The sequence below is a fragment of the Ochotona curzoniae genome, unplaced genomic scaffold (genome assembly GCF_017591425.1).
Source record: "Ochotona curzoniae isolate NIBS_2020 unplaced genomic scaffold, NIBS_Ocur_1.0 contig_1, whole genome shotgun sequence".
NCBI lineage: Eukaryota > Metazoa > Chordata > Mammalia > Lagomorpha > Ochotonidae > Ochotona > Ochotona curzoniae.
Window position 1 is genome coordinate 33024209 of NW_024464918.1, and position 22417 is coordinate 33046625.

The 22417-nt window shown below is 46.9% G+C and overlaps 1 protein-coding gene across 2 annotated transcripts in view; it reads left to right on the top strand.

Annotated features, from left to right (window-relative positions):
- The first annotated feature begins 1313 nt into the window (after positions 1-1313).
- SLC12A2 (solute carrier family 12 member 2) overlaps positions 1314-22417 on the top strand; it is a 71331-nt gene continuing 50227 nt past the window's right edge. The window contains exons 1-4 of one of the 2 annotated variants that reach the window (XM_040970382.1): positions 1314-2237; positions 19473-19592; positions 20339-20414; positions 20525-20620. In XM_040970382.1, coding sequence (XP_040826316.1) covers positions 1536-2237; positions 19473-19592; positions 20339-20414; positions 20525-20620 — 994 coding nt within the window. In that variant the 5' untranslated portion in view covers positions 1314-1535. The remainder of the gene's footprint in view (positions 2238-19472; positions 19593-20338; positions 20415-20524; positions 20621-22417) is intronic. The other variant, XM_040970309.1, reaches the window with a different exon arrangement.

Genomic DNA, 22417 nt, shown 5'->3' on the forward strand with positions numbered 1-22417 from the left:
GCAGCAGAGATCATTGTAGGCACTGCTGTGCTCCGCTACACGAATGTGGAAGCCCCACAGCTGTGTACTTAGCCCTGGCACTGCCAGGGACCACCAAGGCCAACCCGCAATGCAGAAATTCCCTACTAGGGAACTGCACCGCTGAAGGGCCCACCTGCTGCTTCTGGTTTTCCGTCATTATTGCTTCAGCCTAAGAAACCCTGCCTACCTGCCCAGTCCTTCCTTGCACCACCTTTAAACCAGGGAACATTAAAACGAGATGAAAAGTTGTCAAGGTCCAATGAGATCATGGTTAACGACAAAGTATTGAAAACCGCGAGGCTGCCCCATTTCTTCACAGTTCTGTCACCTCCGATGCTCTCTGAACCCGCGACGACGGTCCAGCCGGCGTGCTGCTTAATTCAACTCAGGTGTACACTGAAGATGTTAAAAATCAGACAGACGAAAGGAAGCCATGCCTTGTCTTTATTTGGGGCTTCGGGGAGAATTTAGATTTGCTGCTAAGACAAGTTTAAGGCCTGGAGCTTGTATCTGCTTCTATTCCTCCTAACCCAGCCCAGGCGCTGCCTCCCGGGAAAAGCACCCGTTAGTCCTTTCTGCAGAACGCCCCCTCTTAACCGCCGGCTTGAAACCGGATCTCGGCTAGGCTCGCTCCTCATCTTCCCAAGCCCGGCTGCTTAGGATAAAGCCGCCAGGCCAAGTGCGGACACACCCACCGCATCGCCACGGCATCCACCCCGGCGGATGCAAACCCGGCCCGGCGGGGGGACGCTCGCTCTCGGCGCCGCTGAGGAAATCCTTCCTCCCTCCCCGCCCCCGTAAGGCTGGGCTCGCGCCCGTGCGCCCCCGCCAGGAGGCCCCCAAACACGGCCCGCAGCACTCGGGGCCGCGGGCGGCAAACTCCGGCCGGGCCTCGGGTACCACGCGCCCGGGGGTGGGGGAAGAGGGCCAAGTGGCCCTGCAGCATCTCGCGAGATCTCGCCGGCTGGGCCCCAGCGCTGCGCGTTCACAACTGGAAAAAAAAAGAAAGCGCGCGAGGCGGCGGCGCAGCCCCCCGAGCCTCCTCACGGCCGCCGAGGGGCCGGCGCGGCGGGGAGCCCCGGGCGGGCGACGAGCGGCCCTGCCTGCCCGTCCCCCCGGGCCCGGCGCGGCGCGACCCTCCCGGACGCGAGCCGTCCCCACGCCCGCCGCTCGGCAGCAGGCCGCTCCGGAGGGCCGCCGCGGTGGGCGGGCTGAGGGGCGGAGAGGCCGCCGGCTCCGCCTCCCGCGTGCAGCCCGAGCCGCCGCGGCCGCGGCCCCGCCGAGCCTTTAAACAGCGGGGCCCGCCCCGCGCCCGCCGCACTCGCGCTGACTCGGCTGCCGGCGGCGTTCGTGCCGGCTCGGACGAGCGAGCGAGCGAGCGGGCGGGCGGGCGGCGAGGAGGGAGAGCGCCTCACCTGGCCTTGCAGCCGCCGCCGTCGCCGGCCAGGCGTGTGGAGGGCGCACGGCCCGCGACGTCCGCCAGATCGTCCGGGGCCGCCGGGAGTCGGGCAGCGATGGAACCGGGGCCCGCGGGGCCGTCCTCCGGCGCCCAGAGGCCGGCCGGAGTCGGAGAGACGCCGCCAGCCGCCGGCGGGCTGCAGCTGCCCGGCACGGCGGTGCCCTCGGCGCCGGAGGATGCTGCGAGCCGGGGCGGCAGCGGCGGCGGCGGGGTCCGCGCGGAGAGCGCCGCGGCGGCCGGCGACGGGCTGGGCAGACCCCTGGGGCCCACGCCGAGCCAGAGCCGCTTCCAGGTGGACCTGGTTTCCGAGAACGCCGGGCGGGCCGCGGCGGCCGCTGCAGCTGGGGCCGGGGGCGCTAAGGAGACCGCCGCGGACGGCGAGAGCGGGCCGGCCAAGGGCAGCGAGGAAGCCAAGGGCCGCTTCCGCGTGAACTTCGTGGACCCTGCCGCCTCCTCGTCGGCGGACGACAGCCTGTCGGATGCGGCGGGCGTCGGAGGCGACGGGCCCAACGTGAGCTTCCAGAACGGCGGGGACACGGTGCTGAGCGAGGGCAGCAGCCTGCACTCGGGCGGCGGCAGCGGGCACCACCAGCACTACTACTACGATACCCACACCAACACCTACTACCTGCGCACCTTCGGCCACAACACCATGGATGCCGTGCCCAGGATCGACCACTACCGGCACACGGCCGCGCAGCTGGGCGAGAAGCTGCTGCGGCCCAGCCTGGCGGAGCTCCACGACGAGCTGGAAAAGGTGAGCGCGCCGGGCGCAGCAGGCGGCTCTCCCGGGTGAGGTGGCGGGGATGGGCGCGCGCGCCCGCTGGCATCCCCGCACTCAGCTGTCAAGGGTTGGAACTGCCGAGGAGTGTAACTTAAGCCCTGGAAAGTTTGCAGCGGCCTCGGCCCGTTACGCGATACCGGAGAGGCTGCGGGTCACCCCTTTCCCCTTCCTGGGCTGGGTCCCGAGTAAGCCTTCTCGCTCCCCCGCGCCTCTCCGAATGACAGCTGTGGCCGTGGGCCTGAGGAGGGAGGTGGAGGACGCCTCGCATCCTTGGCCTTTATGAAACTGCCCGCTGCTTCTGCGGACGCATTAGAGTTCCCCAGAGTAGGAGCCGTGCTGATGGAAGGGACATCTTAGTAGGGTGTGTTTGGGCTATGAATTAATTATTCAAGGAGCTCAAGTCTTGCCGTGTTGAATATGCACAGGCTCGCAGAAATCTTAAGGTTTGGGAGCCGTGTGCCTGAAAGCGGTGAAAGCCCAGGTTTTGGAATGTAAACCTTTTGGGAGAGTGAGACGGGGCGGGGGGGGGGAGGGAACTGCCAGAATTGGGGTTCTCTTTTATTTTTCTCCGTGAAGGTTGTCTGGAATGACCTGGGATATTTGTATAAAGATTCTGTGGACAGAAGGGAAATTGAATCCGGTAACGGTGAAGGACTAATGTGATTTCTCGGATTCCTTTTTTTTTTTTTTTTAAATATAGCCATGATAAGATTTTTATTTCTCCAGGGTTCAAACTCATTGTTTTGAGAGAACATAGATTGTTTGGAGATTTGAGTAATATTTAACTTTGTTTTGTCGGTTCGTGTTACTTGAAGTCGGCTCTTACAGGTGTCAGTATCTGCAGCAGTGGGGTTGGTGAGGTTAGAGTTGCTGTCACCTAGGTTGAAGTGACAGCGTGAGAAGGTTACATCTCTTATGTCATGAGATGGCTTTTGGATGTGATTTTACTGTTACTTCATATGAGACTTTTCCCATTGCACATTTTGTAATAATCGCAGAGGTCTAGCCTGTCAGCTTATTGATTTTTTTCAAGCCTGGTATCTTTTAGCTTAGATAATACACCGGTTACTTCCCCCTGTGGTAACTTGTAGCAAAGCCAAAACAGTTTCTCAAGCCCTTCCTTTATTCATAGCGCTATAGTTCCTTTTATGTCTCTTTTCAAAATGTAGTCTTTGTAGAACCGGTAATTTTTCCTTTTTTTCAGAGCCTTTTTACTATTGAAAATATTACCCAGAAACATTTTGGGTTTATTTCTTGAAAGGCAAGTAGTTTAGCAGTAATCCATAAGACTTAATAAGACCTTGAGGGGTGTCATGCGCCTTGAACCTGTCTGCTTCCTGGGGAAATTTTGTTTTGTTTAAAATCTCAAAGTAACGGAGTGCTTCAGGTTCTCAAAACTTGAGGTAGATCCTGTGTTGTTTTGGCTTGCTTGTTCTTGGCTGGCGTCTGAGGGCAGCACTGTGTGTAGTTCATTCAGCCTCAGCTTCCTCAGCTTTCGTGTGGACTGTGAAGGTTAGAAAAAAGTGCAGAGCCTAGGTCAGGGCCTGGGGACTGAGGGCCAGTCGGGTGGTTTCCTGCCCTTAGGTTTGCCCTTTAGAAAGTAGCACGGGGCCTGGCATGGTGGCATTGCATGCTAAGCTTCCATATGCTGTGGTAGCATCCCATATGGGCAATGGTTCTTCTTTCTTTAAAAATCTGATTTTCAAGAATATTAGAAATATAACATTAAAGTATGCTTCTAAGGTATAGGATTTCAGTCTTACATTGTCTTGAGTTCTACATTATTAGATGAATGTGGTGTATAAGGTGCTGTGTTGAGAGCTTGGTTTATTCTGCAGAGCAGTGAGTTCTCCGTAGGATTTGTTTTACCTTCTACCTTTCGTGTCCTGCACTGCCCCTGGATGGTCAGAGGAAGGAGCCATGTGTTAAAGATGTTGTTGCTGAGAGTTTCAGCATGTGGGTGAGAGAAGTGCCTGAGATGATGTAGCACAGCCGCAGCCACACCTGTGCCCTGCAGCAGGTGGGTAGGAGGGAGGGGCCCTCGACTTGAGTTTGTAACCTTGCCTGGAGTTGCTGACCCTGGCTGGTTGGCTTCCCCCTCCTGCAAGTCCTGAAGGCTTCCAGTCCTGTCACATCTACGTACGTGCCAGAGAGCATCTGGTTGGAATGGGTTTTGGGGAAGGTCATTTTGAAGAAGTGTAACCCTGGGGCTGGGTCCTGAAGGAGGCATTGACAGCAGGGTAGACATTGGAGGCCAGGAACCCTGGGTGTTGGGTAGTGAGGGGGGATGGTGTTCAGACTCCTTGAGCGGAGAGGCGGCAGGCAGGTAGTGAGGACAAGCGATGGTGGATTTAAAGAAAGAGACTTAGGCTCTTCCTGTGTCTGACTCGGAGATGATAGTCTGAGGACAGAGTGGGTCCAGTATGGCTTTTCTTCCAGTGAGAGACTGGAACAGCTGCATTGATAGCCGCACTGTTGGCCAGGTGGGAATGATTGAAGATGTGGTTTTGAGAGGGGTGCGCAGCAAGGACCAACGATGCTGCTTGAATAACTGATGTCTTCAAGAGGCATTGGGTTGTTGGTTTAGAGTCAAGCCTGGAGTTGCTCAGAGTAGATAAATGAGGTCTAAAGGCAGGATTTGGGGTTAGGCCTGGAGAACCTCTACAGGTGTGTGAAGGATTCAGGAGCTGCCCAGCTGGCGAGAGGCTGAGGGAAGAGATTTACAGAAGGCAGAAGCTCTTTAGAATCCATGCCAGGAATTGATTTTTTTTTAAAAGTTGTAAAAAAAAAATTCAAACCACAGTGGTGTTTTCTGCCCCTACAGGAAGAAATTTTAAAAATGGAGGGTAGCAAGGCAATAAATACTTATGGACAACTTTAACATCATCAGAAATGGTTAAGGATCCAGGATAGTGGCTCGTGGTTTGAAGCCTTCACCTGCGTGGAGTTGTTCCTTTAGGTGCAGTTGCCTGGGAGCTCTTCCAGGTATTGGGAGTCTTTGTAGGTGGCGCCTCTCTTGGCTTTCCTGGGTAGTAGGGGAAATGTAAAGTGTGCAGCTTCTTAAAGTCTTTTGCATCTTTTCAAGCTTATTTGGCTTTTCACTTAATTCATGGCAAAGAAGATATATCTATATATAGATTAGATATAGTTATCAATATCTATATAAAATACTTAGGGTAAAATGGCCTCAAACCGTAGCATTGCTTAGGAACTATCCTTATTGAAGGTAGCAGAGCTGGACTGTACGCCTGCTTTTCTGACTTATGTGCTGAGGTGTAGTGGTTACAGGGAATTCTTACTACCTTTTTCTGCCTGATCTATGGGATGGCAGGGGTGTGAGGGAGGACATGGTGGCTCACCGGCTCCACTCTGACCTCCACAGGAGCGGGGTGAGAGCTGGTTGACACAAGGAAGAGGAATATTGGCAGACATGCAATTACAGATGAATCCGACCGTCTCACTGCAGGCTGAGCTTGTGTCTTGTCACCTCCATGCAGAGGAGTGGTACTTTATTGCAGTTTGGTTATGGACTGTATAGCAGCAGACATGCGCTTCTCCTGAGGACCTTAAATGTAACATGCAACCGTTAGGAATCTCTCTGCTCCTCAGGGTGGATGAGGCAAGTAGTGCTGTACACTGCTGACCTCGGTCCATAACTGGCATCTGTGAAGGTCAGGCTGGAGGAACAGGTGGAAGACAGGACATCTAGGAAGGGGAGCAAAACAGTTTCCAGGACTGGGGGGACAGGAGACCCTGGTGAGAAGTATTTGCATGTGGCCCAGTCAAACGTAACCTGTTTCGGTTTTGTCAAGGGCTTCTCCCTTGCCTAACCCTTGCCTAACCCTTGCCACCCTCACCACCAGCCACCCAATTCACTTACGCCTTAGCAGTCTCAATAATGGACTGAGTACTCAGTAATGGACTGCCTGGGTAGAAAGATACTTGAAGATTTCAAATGTGGCAAAAAGAAATTAAATATTGTAATTTTAATTGATGTCTTCTCTGTGTATTTACTCGAATACATACTCTACATACTTGAATTTTCAGTTCTGTGAAACTAGCATTTAATGGACCAACGTAGAATTTCTGGGTTCTTACCTGTTGAATATCTTTGAGTAATTTGTTGTTGATGAAAGGCAGAGTTACAGAGGGTGAGATAGACAGAGGTCTTCCATCTACTGCTGATTCGCTCCCCAGGACTGGGTCAGGCCAAGCCAGGAGGTTGCTTCCTGTCTCCTCTGTAGGTGCGGGAGCCCAGGCACACGGCTGTCTGTTGCTGCTTTCCCAGGTGCGTTAGCTGGATTGGATGTGGAGCAACCAGGCAGTGACTCAACGTGCTACCCCACAGTGGTGGTTCCTCTTTTGATAACTTTTAATTGCATGTTTCATATATATATTTTCACAGTCTGTAAATGTTAATCCAGTTCTGTGCTGAAGTGAAATGAATGTGAATTCAATTATTCTTCAAATGCATATTATGTGTTCCTATCAGCACTATAATGAGGGCTGGGGTATTGCAGTACACAGACAGGCATCCTGTTTTGTTTTTTTTTTTATTCCAATATAGAAAACAGTTAACAGATGCTGAGGTGTAAGGACTATGAGGCAAAGCAAGGCGGCTGCCTGGTGGTGGCTGTGGTAGTGCTGTTTTGGAAGAGCTGGGAAGGCCACCCCATGTGAGTGACACTAGAAGGGAGTGAGGAGTGACCCATGAGCAAATGGGAGAGGACCCTGCTGGCTGAGGAGCAGCAGACACCATGGCCCTGAAATACGAGTGTGCTTGGTGTGCAAGACCAAAGTCGCGAGGTGCAGTTGTAGTAGATGACATCCAAGGGCAGTGAGGACCCAAAGGCGTAGGACCTTGTAGATCATTGTAAAGATGGGAGATTTTACTCTGAAGTAGCGGTAGGGATGCATTGGAAGTTTTAGTCATAGATGAAATGGTCTAGTTTGTTAAAATACCGCTCTCATTGCCATATGGAAATACACAGCAAGAGGTCTAGCATGGAAGCCAGTGTTGCAGTTGGAAGGCTGCTTCTGTAGTTTCAAGGTGATGACTAAGGTATAGTTCCTAGGTGTTGGGATGCTGGATGTCATTGTTTCAAGGGTAGGATTACTGGGATTTGCTGATGATGGGATGAGAGGTACGTGAGGAGAGCACTGCTGTGATGTTTGCCTTGTTAGAATGGAGTTTATATTTGTGGACATAGATATTCCTGGGGGAAGAGCAGTTTGGGGATGGGAATTTGAGGTAGGGTTTCTTCAAATCATTTTCTCTAAAGATTCATTTGTTTGTTTATTTGAAAGGCAGAGTTAGAGAGGGAGAGACCAGTTTTCCAGTTGCTAGTTCACTCTCCAATGGCTTCAGTGGCCAAAGCTGGGCCTGTATAGGGCCAGGGGCTAGGAGCTTCTTCCTGTTCAGCTACAAAGGAATGGGTGCAGTGACTGGTGGCTGCTTTCCCAGGTGTAGAGCGGGGCGCTGGATCTGAAGTGGAGTGAGCAGCAGGACTTGAACTGGTACCCATGTGCTATGCTGGTGTTGCTGGTGGCAGCTTTACCCACGTGCCACACTACTGAGCTGTACAGATTAATTTCACAGTGGGCCAGACACATGGAAATTCACAATGACTGGTTTGTTCAGCAACTGAACTTAGGAAAACCACTTTTGTAGTGCAAGTATGTGTTTTCTGCACATTTTACCTTCCGGTAAAACTGTGAAAATCAGTAATTTCTCAAATGGGGAATAAAGGGCTTGAGTAGGGAACTTAGTGGGTAGACTCCAGAGAGAGAGTGGATAGGAGACTGACTTACCAGAAATACTGAAGTTAAGAATGGCACAAATTACCATGAAGAACACAAATCTACCCATTTGCAGTGGCTTTTTAAATTACTTTTTCACTAGAACTTCTCTGTTGTTTAAAGCTATTAAGAAAAATTTAAAAGTTGATAGAGAACTTAGTGATTTCCATTAAGGATGAAAAAATTTGGAAAGCAAAAATACAGTAGTGGATTGCTGGCCCTCTGCAGAAGCTAATTATGGCAGGTGCGTTTTTCTTTTTCCTGAGACATATCCATTCTTTATTTTTTTCATTTTTAAAAAAGATTTATTTATTTTTATTGGAAAGTCAGATATACAGAGAGAAGGAGAGACAGAGAGAAAGATCTTCCGTCCAATGATTCACTCCCCAAGTGACCGCAACAGCTAGGGCTGCACCAATCCAAAGCCAGGAGCCAGGAGCTCTTCCAGGTCTCCCATGCAGGTATAGGATCCCAAAGCTTTGGGCCGTCCTCCACTGCTTTCCCAGGTCACAAGCAGGTAGCTGGATGGGAAGCGGGGCTGCCAGGATTAGAACCGGCGCCCATATGTGTTCCCGGCATGTTCAAGGTGAGGACTTTAGCTGCTAGCCACTGTGCCACGGGTGTACTTTTTTCACTTTTTAAATAATATATTTTAAAAAATATTTATATGGAAGGCAGAGTTACCGAGAAAGGGGGAGAGACACAGCTGACTTCATCTGCTAGCTAACGCCCTACATTTCTGTAATAGGCAGTCCTCCGCCTCTTTACCTGTGTCTACAGGAAGGGGGCTGCTCCTTGCTGTCAAACTGCATCAACAGCCAGGGATGTGGGGATGATCACTTGATGAACCTTAGAGATCCTGATGTAGGGAAGAGTGTTCTGAGGGTGTTGAGTGATTTTGGTAGTTCTGAGACATTGTTGACCGATTGCACCAGGGTGAAAACATCTTCCCAAGGTCTGTTGGTTGACCAAGTCCAACTTAGTGTATCCACAGGCCTAGGAACATATTGCAGAGCTTGGGCCAGGAGAGTGGTTTGCCCTGTTGTGCTTTACATCTTCTGATTAAGCCCTAGGTGTCCTTTGTTGGCCTAGATCACCTAGCTGTCATGTCCCCTGTATTCATCTGGCATGCTGTCCACTATACAGTCAATAGCAACTGAGGAGGCCCAGACCCGATACATGTACTGCAAGGTTGGCCCACGTGTGTTGTGATTTTCCCTATCACCAGGGTTTGAGTCCAACCATCTGGTAGGGAAGTCCCCCAAGAGACTTCGCCTGGGGTGACCTCAGACTTCACTTTTTTTTTTTTAAGATTTTTATTTTATTTTTATTGGCAAGTTAGAAACATGGAGAGGAGGAGAGACAGAGAGGAAGATCTGTCTGTTGATTCACTTCCTCAGCAGCCATAATGGTTGGAGCTGCACCCTTCCTAAGCCAGGAGCCAGGAGTCTGGGGCTCCTTCTGGCTCTTCCACATGGGTGCAGGGTCCCAAGTCTTTAGGTCGTCCTCAGCTGCTTTCCCAGGGCACCAGCAGGGAGCTGAATGGAAAGCGGAACTTCTGGAATTAGAACCAGTGTGCATTGCGATCTCGATGCTTGCAAGGCAAGGACATTAGCCACTAGGTGACTGGCACCAGACTTCACTTCTGTATACCAGGTAATGAAGGGTCAGGCTCAGTTTGTCACCTGTACCAGCCTTGCACATACAGGTGCCTGGTCAGTTCCACCCCAGCCACCTCTTTCAAGCAAACTGATACGTACTTAAACATCCCAGCCTAACCTGTTGTAGACCTGGTCTTCACACACGCCAGTGGATGCTGTGGCCTAGTCAGTTGGGGCAAGCCTCAGTAACCACCACCAGGCCTGCCCCAGTCCTGGTTTTTGTATGTGCTGGCATGTGTTTTGGGATAGCCCAGCCTGTCCCGTATCCCATCTGGCCCTTGTACATACTCATGGGTGCTGCAGCTTAGCTCAGCCTGATACACCCGCTGATCTGGCCCATACGTATGCTAACTGGTGCTGCTGTCTTGACTGACCTGGCCTGCCCCTAGCCCTGGTTCTCATGATCACAGGTGGGAGCTACAGCCCAGCCACAGGAGTGCCCACAGTTCCCTTTCCAACCGTTTGCAGCTCCAGATTTTGTGTCTGCTAGTTATCACTGTGGTCCAGTCTGACATGACTTATACCCAATCCTGGCATTTGCCAGCAGGTGCTTAAAAAAATGAGATGTACAACTCTGCTGGCACATTGGTATAGTTAACACAAATTTGGCATTAACTGGGCCCAGAATGCCCTCCAGCTCTTGGCTGCATTTCTCCTAGCTTGCTAGTTATTGGGTGCTTTTTCCCCCCCAGTAACACTTGCCTAGGTACAAGGCAACATACATAATTGCCTGCAGCTGGGTTTATATATTTTCTGAAAGGAAGTTAGAGGTAAAGATGCACAGAGAGGCCTTCTGCCCACTGATTCGTTCCCATTGCAACTGAGCCTGCAATTCCATCTGGGTGTTGCACATGGGTGGCAGGGACTCAGATCCTTGGGCCATCTTGTGCTACTTTTCAGGTGCGTTAGCAGGGAGACAAGAAGGGATGCAGCCAGGATTTGAACTTCATTGCAGGCTGTTTGGCTTAAGCAACTGCACCACAGCACTAGCCCCAGGGGTGTTTTGTTTGTGTTATTGTTTTTAAAGTATTTTAAAGGCATAGTTTCACAGAGTAGTGGATGGAGAGAGATATCTATTCCCTGGGTCACTCCACAAATACCTGGGTTTCCTGCCTGGGTAGCTCTATCCCAAGTACTTGGGCTGTTTAGGTGGGTTAACAGGAATCTAGATCCAAAGCTCTGTGTAGCTGTGCTTACAAAGGATGTGCGTGTCCAAGCAACAGCCTGACCCTCTGCACCACATCACTGGCTGGCCCCAAATTGTTTGTAGCAGTTTTGGTTTATGAGTCATTTGGAATGGGTTTGGGGAGTTGAGGTGTGCTGGGGGTGCAGGGGAGTTGATAGGACCAGTCAGGTGGGAGTAATCCACCAGGACTCTGACCTCTCTGACCTCACGGAGAGGAGCCAGAGAGGAAGGGGACTGACGGAAGCATGGGAGGTGGCAGTGCAGTAGTCTGAGCTAGGACTCACTGTCTTTGGCAGAAATAGGAAAATTCTTAGAGTGAGACAGGACCAAAAGCTGCATTCCCAAATTCAGGCTAGCACTTGTCCTAATTATAGCATTTTGTAACCTTTATAAAGTCTTTATAAACACTGTACCAAAAAAATGTAATCTGAACCACAAATATTTAACATTTTCTAGTGGCCATGTTTTAAAAGTAAATAAGCAACAGGTGAAATTAATTTTAGTGATTTTATATGGTAGTAAAACCATTGTTTGCAGGTGAATGTTCTGATGTAACTTAGTCATGTGCCTATTAAGTTTAGGTTGAACTTACGTGAAAAATTTTATTTACATGTTTGCTATTTTTCTAATTGGAGACCACACATGTAGGTAGTATAGTGACTTTGAGTGAGAGGAGAGCGCTGTCATTTGGCATAGCAGTTAAACCACCACCTGGGATGCCTGTTGCCCATCTGAGTGCCTAGATTGGATTTGTGGCGTGGACTCCAGTGTGGGTTCCCAGCAGTGTTCCTCCTGCATGGCAGCGGCTGATGGCTCAGCTGACTGGATCTCTGCCACCATGTGGGAGACAAATTGAGTTGCCAGCTCCCAACTTCGGCCTGGCTGGCCCTGGCTGTAGTGGGCATTTGAAGAATGAGACTAGTGGATGATGAATTCACTTTCTGCCTCATCTTAAATAAAAACAATTCTTTTAAGAATTATTTTTTAGTTCTATAGGGCCCTCAGCTGAAGACTCAGATGGTAAACTGGATCCCTTTTTTCTTTCATGAACTTTTAGATAGTTTTAATATACTTAATTTAAAATACAGAATCTTCCCATGCCCTCAAAAGCCAGAATTGGTCCAGGCTGGAGCCAGGAGCCAGAAACTTGACTTGTTAGCTCCCACGGGTGGGAAGATCCCAGGTGCTGCAGCTGTCTTAGGTGGTCACCTTGGATGTACGTTAGGAGGGAGCTGGGTTGTAATAGAGCAACCAGATGGAACCAGGTTCTTGAGTAGGTTGCAGGTATATGAAGCAACATCTGATCCTCCCTCTGTGTGTGAGCTGGTACCACCTCTCTGTGGCTTCCAGCTGCTGCATTTTTGCCTTGAGCTCAGGGTTTTCCCTTCTGTCTCTGCGAAAAGTGGCCATCTGAAATTTAGACGAGGGGAAGGGAGAGAGTTTTTCCTTCCTATCGTTCCATTTTTTCAAGAGATGTTTGCTTAAATTTCTTTCTGTAAAGTTGGGGTTCTGTTTTTGATGCTTCCAAGTGATAGGTCTTTGAGCTTTATAAACTGTGTAGTTTGGGAAGGTGCTCAATCAAAACGCAGCCAACTGATGGGTCTGGTATGTCCCATGAGTACATTATATGTATGTGAAAGAGTGCGTTTTCTTTTCTTTCTTTCTTTCCCCTCTTTGCTCCTGTTTTTTTTTTTTTTTTTCCTATGTATATGAAGTTGATTTGTCAGGGATTGAAGTGTGTGTTGGCCATTCTGCATAGTAGATAGCAGTTTAAAAAAAGGACTTACCATCTCTGAACCTGTGTTTCTTTATATGGAAGATGGAAAACATGATATTCGTGCATTGAAATGAAGAGTACACGAAACATATAGTGCATGTGTAGATTGGTTATCGTCTTTTCATGTACGTTGCGTCTCTGTTGTCTTATCAATGTATGAGGCTACTAGTCATGTGCTTTTCTATGACCTCTATAACTTTTGTTTCTTTGGTCATATAAAACTAATTCTAAACATAGATCACACAGGTATGAAAATAATTGATAGTGTAAGATATGTATTTCCTACTAATTTGAGTTGAAATGTTTTCAGGCTTTCAACCAGCTTTTGCAGGATTTAAAGTGATGCCTAAGTTATCTCCCTAATGGGTTCTGTTGAAACTCAGTCTTGATGGGCTAGACTGAATTCTTTGACTGTCATCAGCAGTTCTGACTTGGTCAATTGTAAAGTCACATGGTTACACCATCCACTTTTATCTGTGGTGCTTGAGTTTTGAGCTTTGCATTAATGCCGCTGGATATTAATAGAGCATTGTTAACCAGAGCAGATTGGATTCCTGTAAAACAATACTTTGTTTTGAAAGAGTACTCTGTATAGGGAGCATTACACTGAATACACCAATCACCGACAGCACGGGGAGGAAATGTTGGTAGCTTTGGGATGACCTAATTGGCTAGTACTTGATAAAAAAATGTTTAGAACAGTTGAAACTCAGGCACTTTCACCTGTGAAATTGCATAGGTATACACATTGTTAGTTGTTACGTCAGCTATGTTCCATTGTTTTAATACTTTGGCCTACGTTACTGAGTATTAAAGTATCTTTCAGGTACATTTAAATTTTAGCTTTTTAAAAACACATAGGTAGCATTTTCTGCCAAAGTTAAACATTTTTGATGTGTAGTTTTGGATTTAAATCAACACTAAGGTGGTTGTAACCAGAATAACACATTTATGTGTATTAGCAGTATGTCAGAATCAGGGTTACCACTATTCTTTTTTTTAAGGATTTATTTATTTACCTATTTATTTATTTATTATTGTAAAGTCAGATATATAGAGAGGAGAGATAGAGGAAGATCTTCTGTCTGCTGATTCACTCCCCAAGGGACCGCAATGGTCTTTGCTGCCCCTATCTGGAGCCAGGAGCCAGAAGCTCTTCTGGGTCTCCCATGCGGGTGCAGGGTTCCAAGGCTCTGGGCTGTCCTCCACTGCTTTCCCAGGCCACAAGCAGGGAACTGGATGGGAAGTGGAACTGCCGGGATTAGAACTGGCGCCCATATGTGTTCCCAGTGCGTTCAAGGCAAGGACTTTAGCCGCTAGGTCACGCCGCCCCACCTCCCTTTTGCCATTCTTAAGATCGTTAACTTTGACTTAATTTGCTTAAATAATATTGGGTTATTTTGCTACTGTTTTCTGATACCCTAAGGTAGTCAGTGGGGAAGGAAGGATTTTAATGTCTATTAAATAAAATTTTAGTACCTTCAAAGTTGCAAAAATTATTTAATAGTGTGGTCATTGTGGAAGCCAGATTCTTATACTCATCACTGTTGACATTGCTGTGGATGATAAATCTTTACCACCCTGAAGTGTGGTGATGTCATCCACTTGTATGTAGGTCAGTATTTTTTTTTATTATTATTCCAGAGGCAGTTTTAAACTATGCCAATGCTGAATTATAAGCACTTAAATAGGGCCTGGCATGATAGCTTAGTGGCTAAAGTTCTCACCTTGCACGCACCAGGATCCCATATGGGCACTGGTTCATATCCTGGCTGCACCACTTCCCATTCAGCTCCCTGCTTGTGGCCTGGGAAAGCAGTCAAGGACGGCCCAAAGCCTTGGGATCCTGCACCCATGTGGGAGATTCAGAAGAAGCTCCTGGTTCCTGGCTTCAGGTCAGCTCAGTTTTGGCCATGGCAGCCACTTGAGGAGTGACCCAGTGGATGGAAGATCTTTCTGTCTCTCCTTCTCTCTGTATATCTGTCTTTGCAATAAAAAAAATAAAATAAAATACAATCCTAAAAAAAAAAGTTGTAGTAGGGACTTGAGGAATGATTTTTTTTCAGTCTTTTTATGTATTCCACATCCAGTTTTAAACTCATGCCATGAACAATTAAAAATAACTTGTTATAATAGTGAAATATATTGAACTGCTCATCTGCCGTGTTAATGCCAGACACTGTGCCTAGCACTAGTGTTCTTCTTATAATCTTTTAAAAATCCTGTTGTAGAATGTAGAAAAAAGCAATAATTGTATAGCTTAGTATATTTTAGTGTTAATTCTTTGGTACACTCTTAGTTGTCGATATGCATTTATATTGGAAAGACAGATTTACAGAGAATAGGAAAGACAGACATTCATTCCACTGGTTCACTACCCAAATGGCTGAGCTGATCCGGAATAGGAGCCTGGAGCCTCTTCCAGGTCTTCCGTGTGGCTTTGGGCAATCCTCTACTACTTTCCAAGCAGGAAGCTGGGTGGAAAGTGGAGGGGACGGGGCACGACAAAAAGAAAGGGTGCACCAGTTGTGTGACCACAATTTTATTTCATCAAATACTAGAAAGCTTTTCCTGCATACTGTTCAGCTGTCCTTTGGCAGGTAAATGGATGTGTCACACTTGTTGCGACATAAAAGCAGGTAGATGCTTATGACTGCACAGAATTGTCTCATTGAAAAATTCTTTCTCCCGTATTATGTCCAAACTTCCTTTTGCTCTTGGTTTTTGTTTTTGATAAATATCTTTTTAAAAGATTTTATTATTTTTTTTTAAGGTCTGATTCACAGAAAAAAGGAGAGACAGAAAGATCTTGCATCCAGTGGTTCACTCCCCAAGTGGCTGTAATGGCCAGAGCTGAGTCAATCCAAAGCCAGGAGCCATGAGCTTCTTCGAGGTCTCCCTCTTGGGTGCAGAGTCCCAAGGCTTTGGGTCGTCTTCTGTTTCTCAGGTCGCAAGCAGGGAGCTAGATGGGAAGTGGAGTCGTCGGGATTGAAACCGGTGCCTATATGGGATCCTGGCACATGCAAGGATCTTTAGCCACTAAACTACTGTGCCAGGTCCAATAAATATCTTGTGTGATGTTCATATCACTTCTGTCAGGAAATTAAGAGACACATTCAAGTTCCATAGGTGATGGCAAAAGCAGATTTTTATCCTCTGAATGATGTTTTCATTGAAATGTGGACTCTGAAAGAATCCAGGAAACAATATGAAGATTCATATATGTTTCAGTGGTGCTGTGAAGATGTGAAAGGGGCTGCATCCCCTAGCTGTGGGAGGGACCTGGGAGTGCTCCCTCTGGACACAGAATGCTCTGAGCTGCTTGCTCACAGGGTCCACAGCTGGGCAGAGGTGCTGGAGGGCCAGGAAGCTGCTGCCCTTGCTCCCACAGTGTCACCTGGTGGTGTATCGCTTTTTGTGAAATGTTGGTTGGACATTGAGAAGTCAAGCCACATAGAAATAATTCCCACTAATTTAAAAATAGGTGAGTCACCTACCACGTTTCAGGCGTGGTGCCAGCCTTTGAATTGGTGCTGTGATGATCAAGCTGTATCAGTTTTACAGCAAAGCGCGGCAAGTCTCAGCTCTTTTCTGTGGTTCTTGATTGTAAATGGATCTTTAACTAGGAATATCTAAACCCCTAAGGGTGGTGATACTGGGGGAAGAATTATCTCCATTTTATGGAAACAGGGTCGTTGCTAAAATGCCAGACAGCCTGCCTTGGACTGGTTAAAGCATTTACTTAAGTGGAGGCAGCTGTGTGTATCAGAAAACGCCTCCTGTGGCTGGTCTGTGCCTCATACTAGAGTGCGAGTTGTCCCCACTGGTTCTCTTCCCATCCAGCTGCTTGCTGATGTGCCAGGGAGAAGTCAGACAAGCCTCTGGCCAGCCCTGCCCATTGAAGCCTTTGGAGAGTGAATTAGCACCTGAAAAATCTGTCTCCCTGTTCTTCCTCCCGCTCTGTAACACCACCTTTTACATCTTTATATAAAAATGTCTCAGTGTATAGTAGAACTTGCTTGCTTTTCTTCTCTAACCTCAGCTAAAAAACATCAATTCTGAGAAGACTAGAAAATTTCCTATCTTGGTGCTTAATGAAAATTGGTTGTGGGCCCGGCACGATGGGCTAGTGGCTACAGTCCTCCCCTTGAGCATGCTGGGATTCCATTGGGCGCCGGTCCAATCCTGACAGCCCCGCTTCCCATCCAGCTGCCTGCTTGTAGCCTGGGAAAGCAATGGAGCACGGCCCAAAGCCTGGGGACCTTGATAAATATACTGTAACATCCCAGTGGTGACATCAGTATTTTCATAGGAGGCTGAGAGTGAGAGGCAGTGTCATCTGGAAACGACCCTCTTGGTTTGTCCTGTACATGGAGTCTAACAGCTGTGGGAGTGATGAGATAACCTCAGGCACAAAGAATAGCAGCTGAGGAGATGGTGCAGGAGCAGGCTTCCGGGGTCCCGGGTCCTGGGGTCCCAGGGTCCCCGTAACCCATTAAGTTAGGGGGTTTCAGAAAAGAGGGTGTGGCCAGCAGTGTCTTGCTGCCAGTGGCATCCAGCCGGGTGGGACCTGAAACAGGGACCTTTTTTCTCAGCCTCAAGTCATTGGGAATCTCACAGCTGTTTTGGTGTTGAAGTGGGAGCAAAGCTGGTGTGGCTTGTGCTTGCGAAGCTGCTGCACTGTTTAAGTGTGTTTGGCTTTGTGGAAGGTCCAGGAGAAGTTAAGCACGGTTAAAGATTCATGCCTAGAGGACAAATGCTTGCTGCTTGCAGAGATGTGGAGCGGTGGGCCGGCGCTCTGGTCCAGGAAGAGCGCGTGCTGCGCATGCTTGTTCGCTCCATCTTTCGATGACCTGCCAAGTTCCAGTCATGAATGTCAGACAGCTCCTCACATTCTTCATATTGAACTGAATTAGTTTCCCTCTCAGGCTACATAACTTGTTAGTATTTGTGCTTCAGGTTTATTTTTGTTTATGTTGAGATATAATTTATTTGAAAGCCAGTGTGAAAGAGAAGGTGATCAGTTTTTCGTTGCATTTGGTTCATCATTACTTTAAAATACTACCTCATACACGCTGGGAAAGCTCAGTCTTACTGTTTTTGGTGGATTTGTTCATAACGTAGTGGAAACTTGCATAATGATGGTTAGATCCTCAGCTTTGAGGTGGAATTCAGATGAATACCCACAAGAAGAATGTTAGGATGTCTGCATATATTAGCATGGCAAATAAGACACCCATAGTGATATGTAGCCTCTAAAGAAAAATAGATTATGAGGTATACACATCTTTAGTTTTGTTTTTATGGGGTTAGATATCTTTTGAGTATGATGCGGATGTTATATTTTCACGTAATACTTGAAGGCTGTACTGCTTTATTTCATGGTGTAACTGTGGGTCATGCAGTGGAAATTAAGGAACTGTTGTGTGCTTTACAGTTTACTGGATTAAGAGACTTGCTGTTGTGGCTTTACTTGAATGAGCAGTCAGGTTGTCAGTCCCTGGGATGAGTGATTTGTCCTTTGCACTGTCATCTACACTGGACAGCATAACGGAGCCCAAGCGACCTGCTCTTACAATTGAACTACCGCCGACCTGTGCCCTTTTGTGTGTGTTTTAACCTATTTCTAACAACTGTAATGGCTATTGTTTTTGCTAGATGCTAAGAGAGGGGAGGGATAACAATAAGCACTTCCCCTGAAATGAGGACTTAGTCCACGGCCTCATGTGAAAGAGGAATGAGGACTGACGGGCCTGGGACATTGGGGTTAATTTGCCCTCCAGATGTGTACATGTCATAGAAGAGTGCTGGTTCCTGTTGCAGCTGCTCCACTTCCAACCTAGCTTCTTAATAGAGCATCCCAGGAAGGAGAGAATTATCCTTGTTCTGGGGGTGTGGGTCCCCATGTGGAGACACGGATGGAGTTCTGGGCTCCTGTCCTGTGCTCTTTAAATGAGGGGAGTGTGTGAATCAGTATTGTATCAAATATATAAACCTGTAGCAGGAATTTTTTTGTATGTACTTTATTATTATTTTTTTTAGTAAAAGGCAGAATTATAGAGAGGGAAATACATACAGTGAGATCTTCCATCTGCTGGTTCACTCCCCAAATAATCACAATAGCCAGAGCTGGATCGACCTGAAGCCAGGAGCCAGAGGTTCTTTTGGGTCTGACACATGGGTACAGAGGCCCAAGTTCTTGGGCCATCCTCTGTTGCCTTCCCAGGCCTCCAGGGAGCTGGATGGGAAATGGAACGACCAGAACACGAACCAGTGCCCATATTGGATCTTGGGGGATGCTAGGCGAGGATTTAACCACTAGGCTATTACACCAGGCCCACTTTTGAAAACCTTGAATATGTCCTGTTTTAATTGTTTTTTAAAAGATACATTTTATTTGAAGGTGAGAGAGGTAAAATCTATCTGCTGGTTCAGTCTCCCAAATGCCTGCAGTATCTGGGACTGGGCCAAGCCCACACAGGAGCCAGGACTTCCATCTGGGTCTCTATTGTGGTATCAGAAACCAAAGAACTTGGGTCATCATCCACAGCCTTCAGGCACGTGTTGAGGAAGCTGGATGAGAGGCCTGGAGTCCCTGGGGCTTGAACATGAGTTTCCTGTATGGAATGTGGGTGTCCCAGGCAGCAGCCTCACTGTTGTACCATGGTGCTTGCTCTCCGTTTTCTTAATTATGGTTCAGTATGGTCAGTTATTTTTGTTTTCATTTAGTGATTTTAAATTTTATGGAATTTTCATGCACATTTCACATTTCTTTTTATAACCAGGAACCTTTTGAAGATGGCTTTGCCAATGGGGAAGAAAGTACTCCCACCAGGGATGCTGTGGTCACATACACTGCAGAAAGTAAAGGCGTCGTCAAGTTCGGCTGGATCAAGGGTGTGTTGGTACGTGTGGGTGCATTCAGTCAGTACAGCAGTTCAAGTAAAATACCCTACTGTCTGGGGAGTTCCCAGGGGAACTGTGGTTTTCTTTTTTTTTCTTTATTTTTAACTGTCTTACCTGAATACCCTGGAAGACCAAATTAAATACCTAGCATTTCACATTTTTTGGATATTAAATTCAGTAGCAGAGATATATTTAAGACTTCAACCAAGTTATGTTTATTTTTATCTGTAAATTGCATTATTTCTTGTGAAATCTCATATTGTCATTTTGTGGAAATTCATAGTGAAGCTATCAAATTAATGAGGGCATCAAAATTGAGTGCTGAGCCAAATCGAGCTGAGCTAAGGCGGCCTCCTTTCCTGGAGCCGCATTGTCTCAGAGAGAGTGTAGCAGCTAACAGGCTACAGAGGAAAGCAGAACCCTTTCACCTTGGTAGACATTTTAAGAGTTGGAGGTTTATTGCACCTTTCTTTTGTTGCTTTTGATAATTGTGATGAGCATTTTGATTTACATGTACATACTTTGTATGTTTCATACTTTGATTAAGTGAAGTATAAGCTATCTTAAGTTCTTTTTAAGCTCTTAAAGAAAATAAAGGGTACAGGTAGGACTTAGGCTTGAAAAGTGCATATCCTGCACAGTGCCGAACGCATGTAATCTGCTTCTAACTACTGTAGTGTTAACTGCTGTCGCTGTGCTTGGTTTGTTTTCTCCATTTGTGACATGGCCTGTGTTTCTCATCTAGGTACGTTGTATGTTAAACATTTGGGGTGTTATGCTCTTCATTAGACTGTCTTGGATTGTGGGTCAAGCAGGAATAGGTAAGTAAAGTTAGGCTATTTGAAAATAGTGAATAAGCAGAATAATTGTACACATGTGAGCACTCAACTTCATAAAACTCACAAGGGTGAATGTCTGTTTCTTTGCAAAGGTCTTTCAGTCGTCGTGATAATCATGGCCACTGTTGTGACAACTATCACGGGATTGTCGACTTCCGCAATAGCTACTAACGGATTTGTAAGAGGAGGTAAATTCATTCTTTTCACATTACTGTTAGATTACTGTCACCAAGTGAGGATTAACTCAGTTTTGTCTTGATAGCAGTGACGTGTCAGATCTCTCTAGATGAGAAAGTTTTACTTAGTACTTTGTTTGAATGCAACATTTGTTGTTGACTCATACATGTATGTTTAATATTTCAAAATGTGCCCAGCATATTTGGAAGCAAGAATGTAACTCCTACCCGGTCTATTGTTCACTGGCACTGTTGACTTAGAAATGTACACGTGGCATTTGCTCAGGCCTAACTTCAGTCTCCACAGTTAGCACAGAAGTTGCAGCAGAAATGGACTGGATATCACACACTTGCAGGGGATCAGGAGGTCAAAGAATTTCTTAATTTTCCTTAAATCTTAGAATCGAGATTATAAGTAGAAAGGGGCAAAAGCCATTGACAGCATAAACTTTGGATTATTCTCCATTTGAATCAGAATTTCAGAAAGTAATAGGTTTATCTTGATTGTTGACAAGTTGGCAGGTAATTTATATTAAGCTAGTGTGATAATGTCCAATTATGAAGGCTAAGACAAAATGTGGAAATATGAAAGATTTGTGGTGGAATAGAAGTTAAAAGCTTAGAAAATACAAGATGCTTAATTTCAGGTATGATTAGAGTCTAGCAATAGGTCTTTGTATTGTGCTGCTTCACTCCCTAAGTAGCCACAGTGCCCTTAGCTGAGCTGATCTGAGGCCAGGAGCCAGGAGCTTCTTCTGAATCTCCCACACAGGTGCAGGGCCCAAGGCTTTGTATTGTCCTCGACTGCTTTCCCAGGCCACAAGCAGGGAGCTGGATAGGAAGTGGAACAGTCAGGGCATGAAGCAGTGCCCATATGGGATGCTGGTGCTGGCAGGTGGAGGATTAGCCAGTTGAGCCATCACACCAGCCCCAGGCATTTAGGTATTTCATCATATGGTTTAATGATCATCGTACAAATATATATAGTTTTATATATTAATAAAAACTTAAGCTTTATTATAACTTAGAGGCTATACTTAAATTAGCAAATTAGAGGAGCTTTTATAGACTTCAGGATCGTTAGACTGACTCCAAATCCTGTTAACAGGTTTTTAAGTTAGAAACATATTTCAGGGCTTGTGCTGTGGCTCAGCTGGCTAATCCTCCAATCTGGCACTGGCATCCCATATGAATGCCGGTTCATGTCCCAGCTGCTCCACTTACTGGCCAGCTCTCTGCTTGTGGCAAAGCAGAAGGAGGGCACGTGTCGCAAGGAGCTGGATGACTCTCGGGCCCTGTTTTTGGGTTGGCTCAACTCCAGCCATTGTGGCTATTTGGGGAGTGAGCCTCTCTGTACATCTCCCTTTCAAATAAAAGTCAAATCCTTAGTATTTGAAAACCAGAAAGAAATTTCATAATAGTTCATGTAATTTGTTTATTCTGCCACTTTGGCAGGATTTGTTAGAACACATGCATCACCTTTTTGGGATACCATTATTTGCTATTCCTTGCAGTTTGTGACTTTTCTGTTTTTTTTTTTTTTTTTTCTGTGATAGTCATGTTACCTGCAAATGGACATACTTGAAGTATCAAATTATGTTAACCAGTTTTTGTTAGTTTAAATGCATTACTGAGGTAATCACTGGGGAATGGTCTTGGGGTCTGCGGAGAAGGGTCTGTTGCTCGCATTAGGTTGAACTTAGGAAGAAGGAGGTAATTTGGATGTTCAGGCTGAAGAAAGTGATTGTGAAGAATTCCTTTTGGTGGTTTCTTGGTGAGAACACATTTACCTACTTGTGTGTTAATTTA